General features: G+C 39.0%; 2 protein-coding genes across 8 annotated transcripts; one reads left to right on the forward strand and one right to left on the reverse strand.

Annotated features, from left to right (window-relative positions):
* Positions 1–360: 360 nt before the first annotated feature.
* On the forward strand, positions 361–4,460 carry LOC132618045 (glyoxylase I 4). The gene is made up of 5 exons (XM_060333107.1): positions 361–544; positions 2,837–3,011; positions 3,660–3,743; positions 3,831–4,034; positions 4,127–4,460. Exons 1-5 carry the CDS (start codon positions 500–502, stop codon positions 4,219–4,221), a joined length of 603 nt encoding a protein of 200 aa, XP_060189090.1. The 5' UTR covers positions 361–499; the 3' UTR covers positions 4,222–4,460.
* A 402-nt stretch (positions 4,461–4,862) lies between these two features.
* LOC132618043 (U-box domain-containing protein 34) lies at positions 4,863–11,862 on the reverse strand. Of its 7 annotated transcripts, XR_009573929.1 has the most exons (10): positions 11,458–11,862; positions 9,036–9,157; positions 8,836–8,951; positions 7,834–7,952; positions 7,491–7,726; positions 7,243–7,344; positions 6,545–6,973; positions 5,588–6,188; positions 5,445–5,509; positions 5,266–5,343 (listed from the first exon to the last, which is right to left on the reverse strand). XR_009573929.1 is itself a non-coding variant. In XM_060333101.1 (9 exons), the coding sequence occupies exons 1-9, from the start codon at positions 11,624–11,626 to the stop codon at positions 5,167–5,169; spliced, it is 2,202 nt and encodes a 733-aa protein (XP_060189084.1). In that variant the 5' UTR covers positions 11,627–11,859; the 3' UTR covers positions 4,863–5,166. The 7 variants fall into 7 exon arrangements, 6 of the variants coding, with proteins under 6 accessions (XP_060189084.1, XP_060189083.1, XP_060189086.1 ...); XM_060333101.1 differs by having other exon boundaries at positions 4,863–5,343; positions 5,445–6,188; positions 7,243–7,332; positions 11,458–11,859; XM_060333100.1 differs by having other exon boundaries at positions 4,863–5,343; positions 5,445–6,188; positions 11,458–11,859.
* Positions 11,863–22,159: the final 10,297 nt, after the last annotated feature.

A 22,159-nucleotide genomic window follows, 5' to 3' on the forward strand; every position in this document is an offset into this window, starting at 1 on the left:
AGTGACGGTGAAAAAAGTGGAAAAAAAAAGTGAAAATAAGATTTTAGGTGTTTTTCAAATTCCAAATACAACTTAAAGGTGTATTTGGAATTTTCATGATCTTGAAGTTTATTTGAAATTTTTATGGCGAAACATTTTTTTCCAAATAAAGTGAAAAAAATTCTGGGAAAAGGTGAAAAATTATCGTTACCAAACGGGTCCTAAGAATAAGAAGACGACATAAAAAAGCGAGAAAGAAAAATAAGAAGTGCGTTCGACTGTTTTGAATAATTTACAAATGTTGATTGAAACTTAAAACGACCAAAGATATGGCTATCCGTGCACTTCACCCCCCTAATTTCCACAATTTATAGATTGAACCCAGAGGAAACAAGTGGTGCAGTTTGACTGAAAATTATGAGCCGCTGATAATGGGGTCGTTTTCCATTAGCCAAACAAAACCAGGAAATGTAAATCTGATGACCAAATAATCCCCCAAAGTTGAAAGAATCAGTCTTTAATGGCTTCTCTGTTGAATCCACCTCTCACTCTGCCTCAAAACAAGGTAAAATTTGCAGTACATATATGTATATAAAAAATTGTGCTTGAATTTTAAAGCTTTCTCTAGTCTAATGTTATCAGGATCGATTTTGTTTAGTGGGCTTTTTTGCCAATTAGTGAGTAACTGTCACTGCCAAGTGAAACTTGATATTTTGAGGGAGTTATCCTAAAGTACGAATCTTCTTGTTTTCGTTACTCCTAATGCCCTCCTCTTTTTTTGCAGCTTATATAGACTAGTTGTTTATCCTTAAATTTGAACAAACTTTTTTAACTTTTTGGTAGTTCTTAGTTGCTTACTGGAACAATTTATCAAAAAAGAGAATGAATTAGTTGGTATTAGAAATATCAGAAAAAGTGAACTAAAGGAGTAATAAGAAGTGGAAAGGACAGAGACACTTCCCAACCAGAAAGAAAAATTTCCACTGATGCTATACTTAAAGTCACATCTTGGGAATAGAATCCTGTTAGAAAAGGAATTCAATTAGAGATTAGTTGCCATGAGCATCATGGCATAGGTAAAAGGGAACGGGGAGGCAAGCCCCCCATCTTCCGCCCGCGTATCTTGCTCATTCGACTAGTGGCGGACGCAGGATTTTTCATAAGGGTGTTACCATTAAAAGGAGTGAGCAAATGAATAGATCAATATAATGATTTCATATTATAAAAGACAACTCAAATCATATTGATAAGAAAGATTCTTTACGATAATATCGCTCCATTAGAATTTAGGCTAAATATAAATATCAATGTAAATGAACCCTAAATAATTTCATTGTAACAAGAAAGTAGAAAGCAATAAAATTATTGTGATGAACGAATAAAAATAAAACTTCAAGCACTTAATAAAAGAATTATAGTAAAGAAAGTTACTAACCTGATGTGGGAACCAGGATGTTGATGAAACTAGAAACTCACAGATATCTTTAAAAGTGGGCAGCTAATTACTTTTATTAATCCTGTTTTACTTGAAATTTAGGGTTTGAGCCAACAATAGCAGCTATGAGCCCACAGGATTTTAAATGAAAGTATTAGATTATAGTAAAAGAAAAAGAGGCTGTGCGTGCTCGAACTCGCGACAGCCTACGCGAAAGGTGGAGCCCTCAACCACCAGGCCAGTGAGCAACTTTGTACCCTAGGGGTGTCCTTTTATATATATTCCGTTCCATTTTCGTTTTATTATTATTTATAATATGTATATCTATTATCTAATAAAAAAATTCGAAGAAAGGGTGTCACGTGACATCCCTCAAGACAAGGTAAATCCGCCACTGCATTCGACATGGCATGAATCACAGAACCCGCACTATGGAATAATAATGCTTAGTATAGAAATCAGCTAGTAAGGGACTTAGCAAGGTTAAGCTCTACTTTGGAGTGGATAGTTTTTGGTATATTACAGAGTTAAACTTTGAGCTCTTTCTTTTAAGAATTACTTTGTTCGAAGACACTACAACACCCAAGGCCTCTTTTACTGGCAAATTGGTTATAAGCTTACTGCAATAGTTTGTGCCAAAATATAGCTTTACTATAGTCTTGACTAGTTAAATAGGCCTGGCTTTGGTAGATAAACCTATGTCTTTGCTAATGAATCATTGATTCTAAGGTTTGTTCTAATATCTAAGACAATTTCCAGATTAGATGGGCCCCAGGGCTTTGATCTACTGGTAAGTGCATAACTTGTGATGTGTGAGTTATGCGCATGTCACAGGTTCTAACTCTGCCTTTGACAAAAGCCTGGCATTTAAGTGGAGAAGGTTAGAGTGAGGGCTCATCATCCACCGATTTTCGAACCCTGCGCCATTGGCCCTCGGGGATTTCTCGGTTATTAAAAAGAAATTCAAGGTAGCTGGTTCTTCCCCATTCTTTATCAGGTCGAGTCTCTTTTTGTCATTCAAAATTGTAATTAAGAGTAGGAAGTCAGACTTAACTGTTTGATCAAAGAAAGAGAAACAGAAAAGAAAACAAAGATGATGTTTCGTTTGTCAAGAAATTTAGATTAGACAATCTTAAAGCTTCTTTTTATGTGCTTTATATGTGGAAAAGCTTACTGCTATTCCAATGTGTTTACTGTTTCTCCTTTTTCTTTCAGTTTTTTTCCGTTTGAAATAGCATTATATGATGTTTTTAAATAGTTTTAATTATGCTGTAAGCCAATCACCCTTTGTATTTTCCTACTAATGGATGGCTCAAGAATGATATAATAGGCAGCTTCACCTGTACCAATATTGATGGGTTTGCATTGTTTCTTTGGCTTTGTTTGTTTACTTGATATGTCCTGAAAACCCCTTATATTCAGCTGAATCATGGAGGTGTCCTGGCTGTATCTACCAGTGCACTACCAAACAAAAGTTTTCAACCATCTTCAACACGACGGAGCCACAGGCGTTGTATGCTGATGAGAGCTAAAACGTCGCTGGAAGCGGATATGCTTCCAAAAGATTCTGTAGGCACCGACGCTGTTGATGATAAGGGTGGTCCTTCTTTTCCATCTTAATAAGCACACTGTCAAAATTTTCACTGGATTTCTCTATATCTTCCTTCAAGAAATAGCTATAGTTAAGGAATCCATGAGTTCCATCTTAATAAGCACACTGTCAAAATTTTCACTGGATTTCTCTATATCTTCCTTCAAGAAATAGCTATAGTTAAGGAATCCATGAAATCCTTTGTGGTCTTTCATGTATGCAATTTAGTACTAGTATTGTTACCGTCTGAAGAGAATAAGTGAATCTGTTCCCACGTTGGTAATTCTAAATTTGATTTGACACAGACAAAATGAAAATAGTTCCAAACCAGCTTAATAAACATAAGTAGTAGCTGTGGTATTCTCGTTCAAGATTTAGAAAGAGTCTTGGCGATGTACAGTAACCATAATCTATTAAGTTATTCAACTTAAGGATACGTGAGGTGACATGGTGAATACACATTTTCTTGGTAAATTTAGACCATCTTTCAGGGTCTTGGTTGCATATGGGTCGATAGGTTTACACCAGAAATTCCGACTTCCACAAATTATTTTATCAAAGATTATAGAATGAAAAGATTGTTAGGCCAAAACTGGTCTTCTAACAAGATGGTTAAATGTGTCTGATTTAAGTTATTATTTTGATTTAGTGCAGATTTTGGAGTTGTTAGCATGCACCATGTCGGAATACTATGTGAAAACCTTGAGAGGTCGTTGAACTTCTACCAGAATATTCTTGGTAATGACACTTTACTTTCTAAATAGATGACTAAATTCCAAGGGAAATGACATAATTTCGTAGTTCTGAAAGTTCATGAATGATCAGGACTAGAAATAAATGAAGCAAGACCACACGACAAGCTTCCATACAGAGGTGCTTGGTTGTGGGTGGGGTCTGAGATGATACATCTAATGGAGCTTCCAAATCCGGATCCCTTAACTGGTCGGCCTGAACATGGGGGCAGAGATCGTCATACTTGCATAGCAATTCGCGATGTGTCTAAGCTGAAAGCTATTCTTGATAAAGCTGGTAATTCATTTACCTTATTCCTGTTCCACCTTCTAACTTGAGAATGCTAAAAAACTCGTGAAATATATTCTGCTCTTCATCTTCCTTTTCAGGCATTCCCTACACCCTTAGTCGCTCTGGAAGACCAGCCATTTTCACTCGAGACCCAGATACTAATGCACTAGAATTTACTCAAGTTGATGCTTGACAGGATCCGGACTGCTTGCTCTCCAATTTGTAATCTTTATATAGTTAAATATACAGCTATTGTGAATATACGTATAGGGATATTCAACAAGTAACAGTCAACAACTCTTGGAAGCACTGCAGCTATTAGCATTAAAGTTAAATAAAGTGGTGTGGCTTATCAATCCCCCCAAAAAAGTCATGTGCTGTTTATATGATTTGAACATTTGTGGTTAATACAATTTTCACGAATACGCATTATGTAGCTTTGTAAGAGCTACTCCTTGTTGAAAATTTAATTAAGTATATAAAAGTGTGTTCTTTCTTAAGCTTTTAGATGAGATGATTATAAACTTCAACATGGTATCAGAACAAACCATCAGCAAGGTTGTATACAGCTACAAGTCTTGAACTATTCTTTCTGTTATCGATTCCAAATTCCACGAGACTGTAATCGTTATCCTATATGTAGCTGCTCCAGTGGTATTAATGGATAATTATTGAATCACTACAACTTTTTATTGCATGTTGTGTCCTTAAAAGTATTATTACACGTCTTGTCTCCAAAAGTTTCTTCGCTGAGTTCATTACTGCCATTAAAAAATGGAAGTTATACTAGGGTTTCGCTTGCTCTTGCATGTGATTATATTACACTCCAAAGCATACAGTTCAGACTCCATTGGCATACTCGTACGATTGAGCAATGATATACATGTTATTTGTTTCTTCATCCTCAGAATTATGAAGCACGATATTTACATTTTTTTTGGGTTCTCTACTATCAAAAGTTTAAGTAATGTCAATGAGGAGTGACACCTATTTTTTGTTCTTGAGACACCCTTCCAACAAAATCTAAAATATGTCCGGGTAGTTTTCCTTCCAATCTTTCCTTTTATTGCTTCTCCAGACCTTATTTTGGCTATGATATTATGCACAAATTACCCTGTTTTGAATTCAGGCCCCGATTTTAACGTGACCTCCAATCTTGTATGGCAAGGCGTAACGTGCGGTTTGGGGTAAGCATCTTGTGCTGCAGTCTCTGTTTCGTAACAGGTGACACGTTATGTCTGTCAACCCATGCCTTTATTGCTCCGTGCTCATACGTAAAGCCATCAGCTGCTATATGTGGGTCTTCCATTACTTCCTGCAAGAGAATAATAGAGCAGGCAGCGTAATGAGATTCAAAGTTGCAGAAAAGACCACTTTACAAATGATCAGATCATCTCAGGGAATTTGTGTTCTCACCTGAAGTATTGGACAGAAGTACTGGCTAGGTGCCTTAAGGTTTCCCTCTACCCTGACATGCATCTCTGCAAATTCGAAAAGTTTTTTCAGAAGTGGAAGAACTTCAGTCTCAAGATCTGGTCTATCTCTGCATCTAAGCTTACAGCATTGTAGTGCCATCTTAGCTAGCTCCTCTGCTTCAATCAATGGCCAGTCTACAACTGACTTATCAAGTACATCCGCAAGCGAATTAGTGTCTATAGCTTTCTCAAATTTCATGATAAGGCCATTAGGATGACAAACAGCCAATAGTTGAAGTGTTATTATTCCAAAAGCATACAGATCAGACTTAGGTCTCAGAGTGCCAGTTCTTAGATACTCTGGATCCATGTAAGCAAGGGTCCCAGCAACAATGGAGTTTCTATACTCGGTAATACTTTCTGGAACAATATCTGACATAATTTTCGCTAAACCCACGTCTCCAATTTTACTCACGTAATTTTTGTCCAACAATATGTTTCCTGGCTTTAGATCTCGATGAATGATAGGCTCAGGCTTTGAGTTGTGCAAGAATGCAAGAGCGCATGCCACTTCAAAAAGTATCCGGAATCGAACAAACCAGGGAAGAGGTCTGTTTTTTCCTTGGAAAATGTAATCTTCCAGGCTTCCATTTTCCATATACTCATAAACAAGGCAGCCATTTTCTGGAGAGGCTCCGAGCAGTAAAACAATGTGTGGGTGATGCAACTGGCTAAGAACCTCAACCTACAAATGATTGAATACGAATTTAATCAGAAGGTGGAATTTTAGCCCGAATGACATTGCCGGAGTTCCCTGAAGTGAATTACTTAATGGCATGACATAAGCATCTAGTGAGGTATTAAACAAGCCACATTGATATACAAAATCAGAGAGTTATATGACTGTATTTCTTTAAAAGAAAAGGAGAGAGATGAGAGGAATCTATTAATGATATGAAGTTGGAAGTACTATTTATGCGGATAATAGTGCTACAGAAGTGTCTCAGATAAAAATGCATATGTGCTTCGAAAAGCAAGCAGCCATGGTCAAGAATGCACAAATATTGAATAAGAAAATAATCAACAAAGATCAAGGAGAACCTCTCTTAGAAACTCCTCTTTCTTTTTTGATGCGTCTGGATGAAGAACTTTAATGGCAACAGGGGTATGATCAAGGTTGCCGTTGTAAACTTTTCCATAGCCTCCTTCACCAATCATCTTAGACTCAGAAAAAGAATCAGTAGCCACCTCAATCTCTTCTCTAGTCAGTCTCCTATACCTGTCATCACATGATAGTAGTGCATCGACAACTTTTTGTTTTTCTAAGGATTGCTGTAGAGCCTTCAACTCTGCTATCTGCCTCTCACAAGCTTCTTTGGCGAGCAACTTTCGTGCTATCTCGAGCTCCTTCTCAGCTTTTACATGCTTTTTCTTCACATCAGCAGCTGTTTTCCTTAGGCTTTCTTCTCTTTCCTTGGCTGCATTCACTCTTCTAGTTTCTTCAAGGCATTCAGAAGAAAGTAATAGGACCTGAAAGACAGTAAGATGGTTACGTTCTGAAATGTTAATAGCAACAGAGGACAAGAATATGGCCAGGCAATACGTATCTTGCCCTAGTGGCTTAGTTACTGTACTCCTCATAATGTTCTACTGTCACTTCAAATGGAACTCAAATTAGGATAAACAAGAACTTGATTCTGACAGACAGCATAAAAGCTTTTGTTCGTCTTTCAGTATGAAAGAGGAGCGCTCAAGAAGTACCCCTTTTCGAGGTAAAATAAAATAGATCAAGATTTTACCTTGTTTTGGGCATGGATCAGTTGTTCACATGTTTGGTTGTACAATGTTATGGTATTTTGCAACTCTAAGCGCAATCTTCCCATTTCAACCTGAATGTCTGACTGCTCAGTGACATGAAAAAACTACCTCAACATACTAAGACGTGCATGGTTACAAGTATATTATACTCTAAATGATATTGGAATCAGAAAGCATAATATTCAAGAGAAATCTTGCTAAAAAGAACTAGAGAAAAGATCAAACTCACCTGTTCTGAGTAAGTGGAAGAGTGGCTGCTCTTGACTGCCTCCAGAACTGTTGTCGACTCTTCTAGATTTTGAGTGCATTTTTTCTGAGAACTCATATGATTAGAAGTGTTCCCATGTAAACATGCTGGAGAATTGAGATGAGTAATGTCTGCAAGTGATGATGCTCTGCTATGAAATTCCATGGAGGCACAAGACGCACTGGATTCTTTTTGATTGATAGTATGACGTTCAGTCTCTGTTTCAGAATAGAAGTACTTGTTGGAAGTTAGAAACAACTATTCCAGGAAAGGCAGTAAGAGATGACCAAGGAGATCAAGGTAATAACTGAGCATTTCCATGTACCAGTAGATAATAAGGGATTCGAGGAATTAACAAGTCCATTCGGCGACACCACATAAACATCAAAAGACTCAGGAGCATGCTTGAGGATAGCTGATGGTACACCTCCATCCTTCTGCTTCCTGGATAAAATTGATTAAAATGTTTAGCACAATTAGCAATTAAAAATCAAGCATCACCATATTATCATGTAAAAGCTGAAGTTGCAGCCCAAATATCAAAATCGTCAGATTAACATAATATTTTTGGAAGAGTACATGACTCCCACAATGGAGATTAAGCAAAACAATTGGATTAACCATAATCAACTACAGTTTGGGCAACTCTTTATGCAATTTAATCATCAGAAAGACAGGACTTCAACATTACCAGTCAAAATCTTCGTACTAAAAAATGTCAATAATTGGACAAATAAATTGTTGAATTGTGTGACCATCTAATCAAATTTGTTTTTTATCCGAATGGTAAGCAAATGTTGTATTACTACATGAGCACTAAGATGGTTCTGATGTTATAATTGTAGCCTTACAGAAAGCCCAGTTCCACTATTAATCAGTGAGAGAACTGAGAAAATTTATGAGCCTATCAACATCATATACATTTTCCATTATAGACCAATTCGCCAAAAGTGAAATGCTATTGTATTTCACTGTCAGTATGTTCTCTTCCTTGCTCCCGAAACATTTTTGATTTCTTTCTTTCCATATCACCCACCAAATACAAGCTGGGATGGTTCTCCATATCCACCAATTTATGTTAGATAAGTGACACTTTTATTTATTTATTTATTTATTTATTTATATTGGTTCCAATCATGCAACTCACTTGCAGTTTGTACCAGTATCCATAATGAAATTTGAACACGTGATCTCTCTGGCAGTGAGCATGATAGAAACCTTAATGTGATAACCCATTATCTTATTGAGCACCACTATACAATCGATATGAGACATTATATATATCTAACAGATGCAAATCCAAGGTAATCTTGATCCTGTGCCATACCTGCCAAAGTAACTGGGAGAGGAAGAGCCCAACACTAGACTATTAATCCCGACCTGAGCTACATATTTTAGAAGCACTGTTGCAGGATTATCCCCTTCCAGCACCACAGTTTCAACCTACAGGATATTCAGACATTCACACATATGACAATCATTCTACCTTAAGAAACATCTAACCAACTAAAGGAAGAGAAAGCTTACATTTTTTCTTTTGCATAGATTCTTAAATGGGATAAATATATCTTTACATTTAGCCCTCATATCCTCTATATACATTTCCACCACATTGTCATCAAGCTCGTCAACTGGAATACTCTCTCCTGCTATAAAATTCACCAGTCATGGATATTACAAAACCTAGAACACTAAAATGATAGCCACTTGCTAACACATCAGTTATTATATTAGTATAAACTTTCAAATAGGTCCAATAATCATATAGCAAGAATGAATCTTTAAAATGGAGTGTGAAACTGAGACAAATTCAGTCTCAAGTAGCTCATACCAAAAACTTAATGAATCTGATCCAATCAGTCAGCTCACTTTCATGAAAAGGCAAGTTAAAAAGGTAAACGGTTTTGAATTTCTCTTCCTGACATACAACAATTGCCACACGTTTTTCCCCATAATTTTTTTACCTCCATTTCTATAGTTGCAGATGCAATGGACAGCAAGGAAATAGCTACCAAATTATAATGTGTTGCGAACAAAGTTCTACATTGGAAATAGAATAGAAGCTACATAATATCGATCCATATTAAGAGTCACTTTTAGGGTAGTTTAACTCTACAAGTGATATCCAGTGTTGTCAAAGGAGCACTTAAAGCGCGCTTAAGCCCTGAAGCGAGGCTCAAAACATGTTGAGCGCTTCGCCTCGCTTTATGTGCGCTTCAGTGTCATCATCAAGGCTCTAAGACATACTTTTCCTTGCCAATGAGCCTCTCTTGGAGGTGACACTCGATAATTGATATTTCACTTTATCATAATGTTATTACAATTTCTTTGTCCATATATTTGTTATTCATGCTCATTATTATTAGTCTTGGACTAAACATATATATATTTGTATGTTTCCACCATTGAGCCTTTTTTCATTATAGCCCACACTTTATTTGCGCTTAAAGCCCCAGCTGAACTTGAAGTTTTTTTGCGCTTTTGATAACACTGGTGATATCAGCGCGATGGCTTGATGAACGAGTATGGAAACGACGGTGAGTAGCTCTCATGTTAGACCTCAGGAAGAGCTAAAAACAAACCCATCCGAGTGATGGTGTAGAATGGGTTTGCCGCGGTGGTCCATACTTTGAAGATAGACATAGAAGGCGCAGATTGCGGGCTTCTAGCTGCCATAAAATGTTCTGGATGATTTGGTGGTACATAGTGAATCTCTAAATAAGCTCACGAGTCTTGGTGACGGGGCATATGGTACTTCATTCGAGGAGGAAATTGTAGAGTGTGCGAACAAAGTCTGACATTGGAAGTTGATGAGAAATAGAAACAACAAATAAGTCTAATGATACTCTTAATAGTACGAGGACTTTTGGAAAAAAACAGTAAGGGATTAGCCCAAAACAGATAGTAGTATCACACCATGTTAAGAATCACATATATAAGCTAGCTTAACCCATCAAATTAAATATTCTATCCTTGATTGCTGAACTTCTACCTCTCTAAACAGCAAAGAAAATGAAATTTACAGCATAAATAATAGTACGGTAGATTACACTAAACATTCAGTAAAATGAATCAACTGCAAATACATCCACTGTATTTCAAAATCAAAAGGCAAAATACATAGATAAACCTCTTAACTTGGTTTAAATTGGCCCCACAAATCACACTTTCTCAAAGTTGGGGTGTTTACGGGGCAACTTAAATCAATCAAGATGTTTAGATGTGCATTTTCAAAGTTATGGTACTTAGGCCCCGTTTGGACATGGTTTGAAACCATGTTTGGACATGTAAATTTGAATATTTTAAGGAGTATTTTCTCAAAACTCCACAAGTTGTGAAAACTATCAAAACATTCTCAATTCTTATACAATCTTACCAAATGAGCAAGTCATAGTTCATAACAAAATTAATACGCTAATTCATAACAACCGGCTCAAAATTAATACTAGAAGACCTTTCTAAAAATACAACATCAATTGATCAAATTTTAGTTCAATAAATAAAATTAAACTATGGGTCTTTTTTTACAAAATAAAAAGGTTGGTAGACATAAATAAAATTTGGTGGAAGTTAATGAGATTGGTAAATGATTGTTAGGGGTAATTGTTAAAAATATCTATCAATTTATGGGTATGTTATTACAAAATATAAACTTATTAGTTAAATTTTATATTTTAAAAAGTTAAAACTATGATTTCAAACCCCAAATCATGCCTTTTTGGATGATTTGGGGTTTGAAACCATGGTTCCAAACGCCGATTTGAAACCATGGTTTCAAAACTCATGGCCAAACGCCTACTTAGTAATTAAGGGGTGTATCTATGTTATTCTGCCAAATCAAAACACTTATTTACACCCCTATACTAAAGAAAAAATATCTTACTACTTTAGCACGTGCTGAGTATAGTGAAATAATCATCTGTCAAATACATAAGAGAGGGGAATTTACAGGGAGTCGGAATAGAGGTGAGAGTAGGCATGACATGAATGAGGTAAAAGCGATTCGCTTTGGGCAACAACTTGTCTATACCCCACCGTACGGCTCGTTGACTGCCCTTCCCTTCGATGCTCTTAACTGCCACCCCAACGTTGACCATCGCATCCCCTTCCACCTTCATACTTACAAACTCATCAACATAACCACACGCTTATTACTTAATTCTTCCCTTAGCAATATATAATTTGACCACCAGTGGACCGCGTCAGTTACTACTCCCTCCGTCCCGTATTATTATTGTCCACGTTACCCCTCCCAAAATGTTTGATTAAAGTTTTTTCTATTTTAACAGAGAGATAAGGATAATCTTATAAGTACACTGCGATTTCAAAGTGTGTGTAAAGGAAACAGTAATTAGGCGCCGGTTCCAGAAATAACAAGTGCGCATGGAACGGCCCGCCCCAACCTCTCTTTATTTTATTTTAGTGATAATTTTCTTTTAATTCAAAACTTAATTCTTTTTTATTACTTTCACTATATTTTGTTTCAATTCTTTTTTTATATATTGTAAATTACTAATTATGCAGAATTATACTCACTCCACTCCGTTTCAATTTATGTGAACTCATTTGACTGGGTACGGAGTTTAAGAAAAAAAAGAAGACTTTTAAACCTGTGGTGTTAAATGAGTCACATATGGTTTGTGTGGCTATAAATCATTTCATAAAAGTAAATTGTTTCCAATTATAGAAAGAGATCATTCTTTTTTACACAGATTAATAAGAAAATAAGTTCACATAAATTGAAACAGAAGGAGTAGTACTTTTCATGTTCAAATATGTAAATTTCATTATAAAATATTCGAAGAATCTATATAAAAATTGAGTTAAAGATCAACTGTCTTAACCCTCGTATTCCAAACCCTCTCATATAAAAAGAGGGAGTAGTAACTTGTTCCTCAAATTAGTGTATCTTTAATTTGGTAAAAATTCTATTTTTATCGAGTAAATATTATTGAGTAAGTTTTATCGGATAAATTAAAGAATTTTTACCAGGTTACTAAATATAGAAATGTTTTTCGTGAAAGAAAATAATTATGAAGTAAATATTACTATTAATTTAACACGGTATTTATTTATTTAAGAAATAAAAAACTTTGAAAACATAAAGTTAAGCATATCAAATGAGGTCGAGTCAGTCCGGCTACAACCCAATGAAAAATCGAAGCAAATTGGCCCAATTTACGTGGGAGGGGGCTTGACCAGGAAGGAGCCCGAATTGCGGCACACTGGATAGCTAAATTTTCAAAAATCCTGCCAATCTAACCATTAGCCACAACCAAATCCAGCCAAGAAAGTATTTTCTTGGTTATGCCTCCAAGTCATTTTCTTCAAGCCATTCTTTCCGGATACAGGTTGCAACATAATGAAAATTTAATTTAATATCGTTTAATTGTTATATAGTCCTTGTATTCGTGCATCTAGAACATCAAACTAAAATGTTTACATTTCATAACATGAACTTTCTTTAATGTAGGATTTACGTGTCTATGCTTATTATGATTTGCATTTAAAAAAAAAAAAAAAAACTTGTGTGAGCTTTGTTTAACCTTAAAACGGAGAACAATTAAATTTATGCGTGATGCCAAAGATATGTGGTTAAATTCAATTCAAGATTAAATAGCGAGATAAGCCAATAAATGAACAGAGAAGCAAATCTGACCAACTGTTAAGTACGTCTAGCCTCGGGTATAGAAACCGAGGTCAATACCCTTTGTTAAGAACTTACACGAAGTATAATAAAAATGAACTTAAGAACAGATGAGAATGATTTTTAAAAAGATTCTTATGATTGTTGATGTAAATTGTTTCTCTCCTTGCTATTGCCAACCCCCATCATGAATGATAACCTCCTCTTTATATAGTAGAGGAGTTTCAACCCTAGTACAATTCTAAATAAAGCAAATAAATCTGGTAACAGCTGTTTTGCCGAGATTGACGCCGAAATATCCGGTTGAGGACGGATATTTCGGTCTCCCGTTGATGGCAGTCAATCACCCGTCCTTTATCGCTTCATCCCGGCCCGAACTCGAAGCCTTGTTCCCGATGAGATGATCATATTGTGACCGAGCATAACCATAACAACGAGAAACCGAGCGTGGATGTATCCTCGGTTTTACCCGTATACAGATAGTCCTCCATTTCTCGAGGTACAATTACTGACGGCGGGGAATGGACCCAAATAAGCTGAACAGCCGCCTCCAATTACCTAGGATGGGACCTTTAAGTCAAATATCACTATGCCCGATGCTAGGTCATTATTACCCAGCCGCCAAATCTTTTTGGGGAATCCTCCTTGTATCAGAATCCTTGATACGCTACAAGATCTCTTGAATCTCTTTCTATATAAAGCCCATGTCTTCTTTCTTTTCCATGCATCTGCACTTCTTCAAATCTCGCTTTGTTCCACCTCAAAACCTACTGATATTCCTGTATTGAGCCCATAATACTCTTCGGATCTTCAATCTTCTTATTCCAGTGTGTGAATACTTATTGTTAAGGAGGACCTTCCACGATTATGGATTACGTACCGTTATTGACTCAGGGTGAAGATCAACATTCGTTTATGCCATCAACTGGAGTCGTTGGCTCTAATAGGGAGTTAGAATCTATCGCTGCTGGTATTGTTTCGTCGGGTTTTATTTTTACGAACGACTGTAAAGTTCTTCGTCATCTTGACCCGGTGGAGAATTTCGAATCTTGTATCGGTGATAGCGCCATTACTACGGTCAAGGAAGATTGCCATATAGGCGCAAACGTCAACCTCCTCCCCGTTGGGGATGGTGTGAAAATAAATCATCACGTTGCCGGTTACTCGTTATCATACACTTATCCCTTTGCCATAAGTTTCACCCTCCCTGTTCATAGAATAATCGAGGACTTTTGCCGTCGATATCAAATAAGTATCGGGCAGATTGCCCTGCAAATTTGGAGGCTCGTGTTCTGCATTGATAAGTTGGCCAATGCGGCCGGAGTCGCTTTTACCCTCGATCATTTGCTTCATTTATATGTACCTCAGGTGATCCGAATGGGAATTTTTTAGATGCTTCCCAGGGGAAGGCGAAGCCTAATCGACCCTAAAGACGATTATGATCGAGGATGGCTTCACCGGTTCGTGATGATACGCACGGTTCAACTTCACCGTCCATCGTCTGTCGATTTTCCCGAAGTGTGGAACCTTCACCGGATCCGGTTGAGCCCAGGCTTGAAACTGCTATTTTTGATTGGGTGATTGCTCTTCTCCAGACTTCTCGTAGCTTAGGCCGTTCTTGGAGAAGAATGGCACCTAAAGGGTGGAAAGGCAAAGACCATGGTAACTTCTTAATCTGATCGTTTTGACCCTCATTTCCCTGTATTATATCCTAACTCAATACCTTTAGTTTCCAGGACTTCGGACGAGGAGGGATACCAAGGGAAAGTCGGTAGCTGAGGACGTAGTTCGGGGAAGAAGAACACCTGCTCCATCGAGGCCACCTAGACGCAGGGAGGCTGGAAGTTTTCCTGTTGTGCATTCGGGGGTTGGATCTCGAGTTCGAACTCACCATATTATGGGGACCCGTCGGGAAATGCTTTCGGGCGAAACTCCACCAATGATTGTGCTCGATGAGGAAGATTTACCGGGATTGGATATCCCCGGGTCATCCGCCTCTGGTGTAAGTCACGGGGATATCTAATCGGTATCACCCATCATTGACGCATCCCGTGGATAGACTCGGAGATCTCATCCCTTGACTTGTTAGGTTGAGTAAGGGTGTGGCTTCCTTACTTTTGTTTTCCAATTACTGGTTGTAGAGTAGGGTTTCTTCTATTTTTTCTGATGTACTGATGTATCTGATATAGTCGGAATTTTATGAAATGGAAAAAATCTTTAATGGAATTTTGCAAATTGGTTGTTATTGGACTTCATTGAGCATTCCATGTGTATTGTTTGCACCCAAACCTTTGTATATGCCCTTGTTACATTCGATCAGTAATCACTTACACCGTAATCCGAAAAAACCTGACATGTTTCGCTACCGGCCACCGTAATCGAGCATCTTGTTATTAAACTCGGCCACGACTGGTTCGAAACCATATCCTTTGCGACCTGTTCGGAAGCTTTACTCGATCATAGAGGTGTTCATACGAGGTCCCGATATAGGTCTCTTCGGAAGGTCGACCCGTTTAAGCACGATCTGTTGGTTGAGTGGAAGCCCCGGTTCCTTCTCACGTACGCTTCGCATGATTAGATAGGATCAAGGTCACATCCGTCTGACATCGACACGTGTCGAAGCCCTGTTGGCTCTAAAGACGGTTGCGGAAGGTAGAACGTCTTGATCCCACTCTATAAAACCAAGTTTCCCCTTTTTTTTTTACTTTCCGACATTTACCAAAGGGAATTTTACCTTCGTGTGCTTTGGATACGGTGATCTTCATATCTTCAAACCTTAATACCTTCATATCTTCTTATTAGTTTCCTGTTCAATCTTCATACCTTCATTCAGAACCTCCTTATCTTCATAATTCTGAAATGACGTGCAAATATTCAAAGGCTAAAGCTGGTGAGACCTCTTCGGCTCCTAAACCAGAGCCACTGCTGACTGACTTTGTTCCTCAAGACTGTTCGACCATTCGGGACTTTAAAGTAGAGAAACCTTCTCAATAAGGGGATCGAGGTATTGAAATATTAGCCTATTTGTGCACGATACCCCCGAATAAACTCGAGCAAGTCAAGGAAGATTGTGGGTGGAAAGGTAAGAAGGTCGTTATTCCCGACCAGGATAAAGCCATATCGACCTACGTGGAAGGGTACTTAAGTGTTTATACTTACCTTTTCACATTCAGCACACTCGACCCTGTGGTGGTCAATTTCTGCAAGCGGTACGAGATTACCCTCGGCCAAATTCACCCGTCATTTTGGAGGATCGTTGTGCTCCTCCGTTATTTTACTACAAACGTGAACATTCCGTTCACGGTACACCACCTACTCCGGCTATATAGCCCCCGTGTCTTCAGAGGGGGTATGATAAAACTCTCAAAACGAGCTGGAAAAGCACCCTTCTCTGGTCTGGACGAAGATAGAGACCGAGGCTGGCATGGCAGGTTTGTCTGAATCAGGACAGCGGATCTGATTCTCGCTGACAAATTATCGTTTCCCGAGAAATGGAACCCAAACCGTAAGTAACTTTATGTTGATACGATTCGACCACGTGCCTTCACCTATACTGAACCTTTTATTTGTTCGTGTGTATACAGCGCTTATCCGAACCCCTAGTGCGGTTCCTAATCTCGACCAATGGATTGGAAAAATCTGTTCCCAACTTACTTATGTCGAGCGTACCTAGAGACGTTTGTCCCGGTCCCGTTGGGAGGCCGGAACCCACGGTAAGTCTTTCCCTTAGAGCGTCGTCCTTTCTACTCTACGTAATACGCCATGTTAATTAGGTACTGACTGTTCCTCTTTTCGCTTCACAGGTTTGTGTAAGGCCACTCGAATTCGGGGCCAGGAAACTGCCAAGGCCTCTGCTGACGAGCGGGATATCGAAGCTCCCGATCAGGGAGACCTAGTTGAAAGGAGGAAAAGAAAATCCTCTGAATCATCTCGAGCTCCTTCCCAAGCCAGGAAAAGATTAAGGGTCGTCATTCGAGAGACCTCATCGGAAGATATCTCGGCCCGTGCTTTGGACGCTGAGGTTGTTGGTCAATTATTAGACCATTCTGATGACGATGATCCGGCGTTGGGTGGGCATCGTCTTATTGACGAACTCCTCGAGCATGATCTGACCGGATCTGTTTCAATCACTCCACGATTAATGGAAAGCTCACGTCGAATTCCAGCTGGGTCGAGTGGCATCTCGAGGCCGACGGACGCAGGGATTATCAGGTCGAAGGGCGGGGCCTTCGATCACACTTCTACTCGAAGTATTGAAAAACTGCTAGCCGCAGCCGCTGGATCGAAGGCAACTTCATCGGTATCAGGCTCTAAGGTACCTACTATTCCGCCTTTGTACGATATTGGTTCTGTCCTTCTGATACAAGCTGTGGCCTCATCTGAAACGATAATTTGCATACAGGATTCTCCGCCGCCATTAGTGGATATTCCCGCTGATGACGAAAAAGCCAAAGGCAAGGTGACCGAGCAAAGGGCAGCCGGTCATGAGGGTTATGAAATACCCACTCCGGGGATGTCGGGGTTCGAGCATTTATCCATCCCCGTGGCCGATCGTTTCGAGATTAATTCCGGCCTTAGGTTGGAGAAGTTGTTTCCTGCCCCTAGTTCCGACCCGAATCAGAATAGGTTAATAACCTTTAAGGTGCCGGCCGACATAAACATGTTGTCGGGGCCGGTCAGGGTGGCCAGCTATTTATACCCTCTGGTGTCCCCGGAAGACCGCCGAAAAATAGATGAAGTAAGCGAATCATGCCTTTTTAACGAGGCCCAGCAGGCATTGAACCGGGTAAGTTTTGTTCTTGTGCTCCTTTCATTTAGTTTAACTTCATGTCTCATTGTACAATCGTTCCTCTTTCTCTTATAGGCCTCCATGCTTAATCATGCCTGTTTTCACCGGCTTAGGCATGAAGTGGGCCAGCTCAAGGAGGAGCTTAAAAGCAAAAGTCAGGAGGTGGACGAGCTCATGGATCTGTATGAGCAGAAATTGCAATACATCTCGTCTCTCCCTGACCTTTCTATCCTGAAGTCGGACTTAGCAGGGGCTCGAAACGAAGCTGCTGAGGCTAAGCGGGAGCGCGATCAGCTGGCAGAGAAGGTAAGGGCTTTCGAAGTTTTCAATAAATCTTTAACGGCCGAAGCTAACGCCCTTCCTTCTCAGGCCCGGGCTTATGTTAGCCAGATCGATCAACTTCGGGTAGAGCTGGATGGGATCAATCCCGAGTTTAATGTCATCCATGAAGCGACCGTCGGTGCTATGTCCGAACGTGATGTTCTCCAGGAGCAGCTTCGGGCGTCGGTGGAACAAATGTATAGCCTTAGCTCATCACTTGCTGCGGCTGAAGCTGAATGGGATCGATTGAACTGAGTCATTACCGATCTGCAAGCTGAGCATGGAAAGGCTCTTGACCAAATCTCGGGTTATGACGATATGTTAGAGCAATACAAGGCCGATGTGACTGCTGCCAAAAAGGTCAGTAATCTTCGAGCTGAGTACGAGCGATGCTTACCCCGAAGGAAAACCCTCGAAGAAGTTCAAGCCACTGGTGTGGACTTATCAGATCTGATGGAGGAAGCCAAGAAGCTTGAAGCGGAAGCAAAGGCTATGTTCGACCTTGAGGATTCGGATATCGATCTCGAGTCAGCCGATGAAGAGGCCTAGGGGTCGGATGAAGATTAAGTTCGGGGTCTTGTGTCCCTTCTTTTGTTTTTACATCTTTGTTTTGAGGCCACTAGTTCGAGCCTTTGTAAATCTACTTTTTGTATGTATGAACCAAAATTTGTATTTGATATTTGCAAAGTAGTCCTCGGTTCAATGTTTGTTCGGTTTATGCCATCATTATAATTTGCCATATTATTTCGGCCAGGATAAAATTCAAATGGTAACGGCTCGTGATCGGGTTTTAGTCCGTGTTGACGTTAGTCGTTGCTTTATTCATAATTTGCAAGACAAACCCAATTACGACATTTTTGCATTTTTAGACCGTGGTCTTTAACCGTTTTAGGTCGCAGCTTTCGAGCTCGCATATATTTTTTAGACCGTGGTCTTTAACTATTTTAGGTCGCAGCTTTCAAGCTTGCATATGTTTTTTAGACCGTAGTCTTTAACTGTTTACGCCATAGTTTAGACCGTAGTCTTTAACTGTTACGCCATAGTTTTCGGTATTTGGCAACATTGGATCCTTTTGATCGAAGTAAGTTTTTTTTTTATTGAAAACCGGCCAGAGATGCATTCGCAATTGTTGCCGCGGCAAGAACAAACCAAGTGGACACGATTCAATCGATCGTTTGGTCCTTACATCTGATCCTATCGTTCAGGCCTTGGCTTTTACATAGTTATCACTTAACTCATGGTATAATAGTCCCCTAGTATTCGAGTCTGAAGTATGAGGGATCGGGTACTATTAGACCGGTATGTGCAGTCCCCGATCTCCGGTCTTTGATCGGTATGCTCTATATGTGTAGCACGCTGTTCAGCGCTGCCTCATTAAAAACCTTGTCGAAAACCCACTTCGGGACAAAACGGTAGAAGGGAAAAAGAGTGCAATACGTGCTTTCAGTCCTAAGTTTATGACCTCCGAGTATCCGCTGTACTGTTTCGTTGTCCCTCGAGCTGTATCCCAGCGTGGTTAGATCGAGAGAGAATAAAGCTAAAGAAAAGTTATTCGTACCTTTAACAGTAATATCGTTTTAGGTGTGCTACATTCCAGTTGTTTTTCCAGCTGTTGTCCGTCTTCATTCTCGAGCTGATAAAAATCTTTTCCAGTTATTCCAGTGACTCGGTACGGTCCTTCCCAATTCAAGGCTAATTTCCCTTCGTGAGGGTTCTTCGTATGAAGTGTGACCTTCCTCAGTACCAAGTCCTCAATCTAAAAATGTCTGAGGTTAGTCCTCTGATTATAATACCTTTGCATCCTCTGTTTTTGTGCGGCTATCCGGATATGAGCAGGTTCCCTTCTTTCGTCCACGAGATTCAGATTGACGGACATTGCTTCATGGTTCAAGTTCTCAGTGGCATAACAGAATCTTAAGCTTGGCTCACCAACCTCGACGGGTATCAGGGCCTTGGCTCCGTATACAAGGGAAAATGGAGTCTCCCCGGTACTTGATCTTACCCTTTGTGCGGTAGGCCCATAAAACCTCGGGCAGAACCTCCTTCCATCGGTGCTTAGATCCGGCCAGTCTTTTCTTAAAATTCTGCAGTATAAATTTATTGGTAGACTCGGCCTGGCCATTCGCGCTCGGATGATACGGGGTTGATAAGATTTTCTTGATTTTGTATTCTTCGAAAAACTTGCTGACCTTGCTACCTGATACGCTCAAATTACACCTTTTAATGGCATAACGCGGACGTTGTCAAATATAGTAACCCGACAAGGTTGGAGTCGAATCCCACAGAGAACAATATGTAGACGTTTAAGCAAATTAAGAATTATCATCAACAACAGCTAGACCGAACACATCAATGGTGGTTTTTAAATATGGTTTTGATCAAATACGAAAATATAAAATCTAATCTAGAAAGCAAGTAAATTGATCAATGACCACAAGGATGGAATAAAGGAAACTACTTCTCAAGTAACGATCCAATATATCTCACGAATTACGGATAATGGTAATATTATGTTAATTAGCCTTGGATAATGACTCTAAATTAACTTCTCCCGAAGATTAACTAGACTACCTAATTGAATATCTCTAAAGCAATTAGGAGCATTAAGAACACCCGACTATGGCTACAAGTGGTATCGCCTATTCCTAGGACAATTTCCATTAGATGAGGGTTAACACCCCAAATTCATGTTAATTATTCTATCTCAACCCCGTTCTTCCTCTTCTGAGTTTCAAACAAAGTAAATGGGCGAGTCCTAGGGTTAGCTACTCTCTCGAGAAACGTTGAAGAACAAGAATAATTAAAATAAGAATAACTTACTTGATTAAAAATAATGTTGATCATTAAATAAGCACAACAAGAATTTCAATCTCAATTGTCACCAAGATATTCCCATAAACAAGGTTTGAATAAAAGAAAGAAAATATACGTAGGAACCCTAGCCTCCAAACTTGTGTTTTATGCCAAAGATGTCTAAGAATTGTGGTTTATGAAATATTTATAAGTGTAGGAAAAAGCCCAAATAAAATGACTGAGTCCAAAATAAAATGGGAAATATTTCTGGCCGAAAATACGCACTGTGCGCGAGGACATCCTCCGCTTTCAACTTGGCTTAGCCGAGCAGAGCGTTGCCAGGTATGTTTCTTTTGCAAATTCAATTTCAAGTGTATCTTTACTTTATTCAATTCCAACACAATCATTGCCCCACTTATTTGGTCATCATTATAAATTCCCATTATTTTTCTCTTCCAACTTTTTGGGGGACGTTCCACTTTCACATCTAAATATCTTGATTCATTCTTTCCTAATTTTGTCCACTTTTTTTCAATTTTGCTCCAAATCTCTTCATCTTCACACCGCTTTATTTCTACACATAAAAATATAATATTAAGCACAAATCAATATAATTTATACTCAAAAGACAATTAAAAGTATTAAAATGTGAGGCAATAATGGCTAAATATATGCATTTTTGGCTGAACATCATCACCCCACACTTAAACTCTTGCTTGTCCTCAAGTAAGCACTAAAACCACTCTCAATAAATCATGCCTAGGAATACCACCACTTGGATTGATACCAACAATTAGGCTTCATATCAACTCAAACAATCAAATATATACTTCCTGATCACCATGCAAGATATACAAATCAACAAACAAACAACAAACGTCTAACCTCCTAATCTCATAGACGGACTCTAACTCATCAAATTTAAGCTCGCTCACCTACTCTGTCAAAGAAATCTAATAACATCACCTATCTATCATGAAACAAGTTCCCTCACAAGAAGAAATAGTCCGCACACTCAAATCAAAGAATCGAATGTAATTTAAGAACTTGGCATCAAAGCACAACTCTCGCAGTCACAAAGAAATTCACATGTATGCACAA

This window comes from Lycium barbarum, chromosome 11 (genome assembly GCF_019175385.1).
Source record: "Lycium barbarum isolate Lr01 chromosome 11, ASM1917538v2, whole genome shotgun sequence".
In the NCBI taxonomy this organism is placed as follows: Eukaryota; Viridiplantae; Streptophyta; class Magnoliopsida; order Solanales; family Solanaceae; genus Lycium; species Lycium barbarum.

Bases quoted from the DNA above. Each gene is read 5' to 3' on its own strand.
- LOC132618045 (XM_060333107.1), top strand. From the start codon at position 500: ATGGCTTCTCTGTTGAATCCACCTCTCACTCTGCCTCAAAACAAG. The intron at 545-2,836 runs GTAAAATTTGCA...CCTTATATTCAG, and splicing joins TCACTCTGCCTCAAAACAAG to CTGAATCATGGAGGTGTCCT. The intron at 3,744-3,830 runs GTAATGACACTT...ATGAATGATCAG, and splicing joins CTTCTACCAGAATATTCTTG to GACTAGAAATAAATGAAGCA.
- LOC132618043 (XM_060333100.1), bottom strand. From the start codon at position 11,626: ATGAAGGTGGAAGGGGATGCGATGGTCAACGTTGGGGTGGCAGTTAAG. The intron at 7,953-8,835 runs GTATGGCACAGG...AATTTTATCCAG, and splicing joins TCTCCCAGTTACTTTGGCAG to GAAGCAGAAGGATGGAGGTG. The intron at 6,974-7,242 runs GTAAAATCTTGA...ACTGTCTTTCAG, and splicing joins TGATCCATGCCCAAAACAAG to GTCCTATTACTTTCTTCTGA.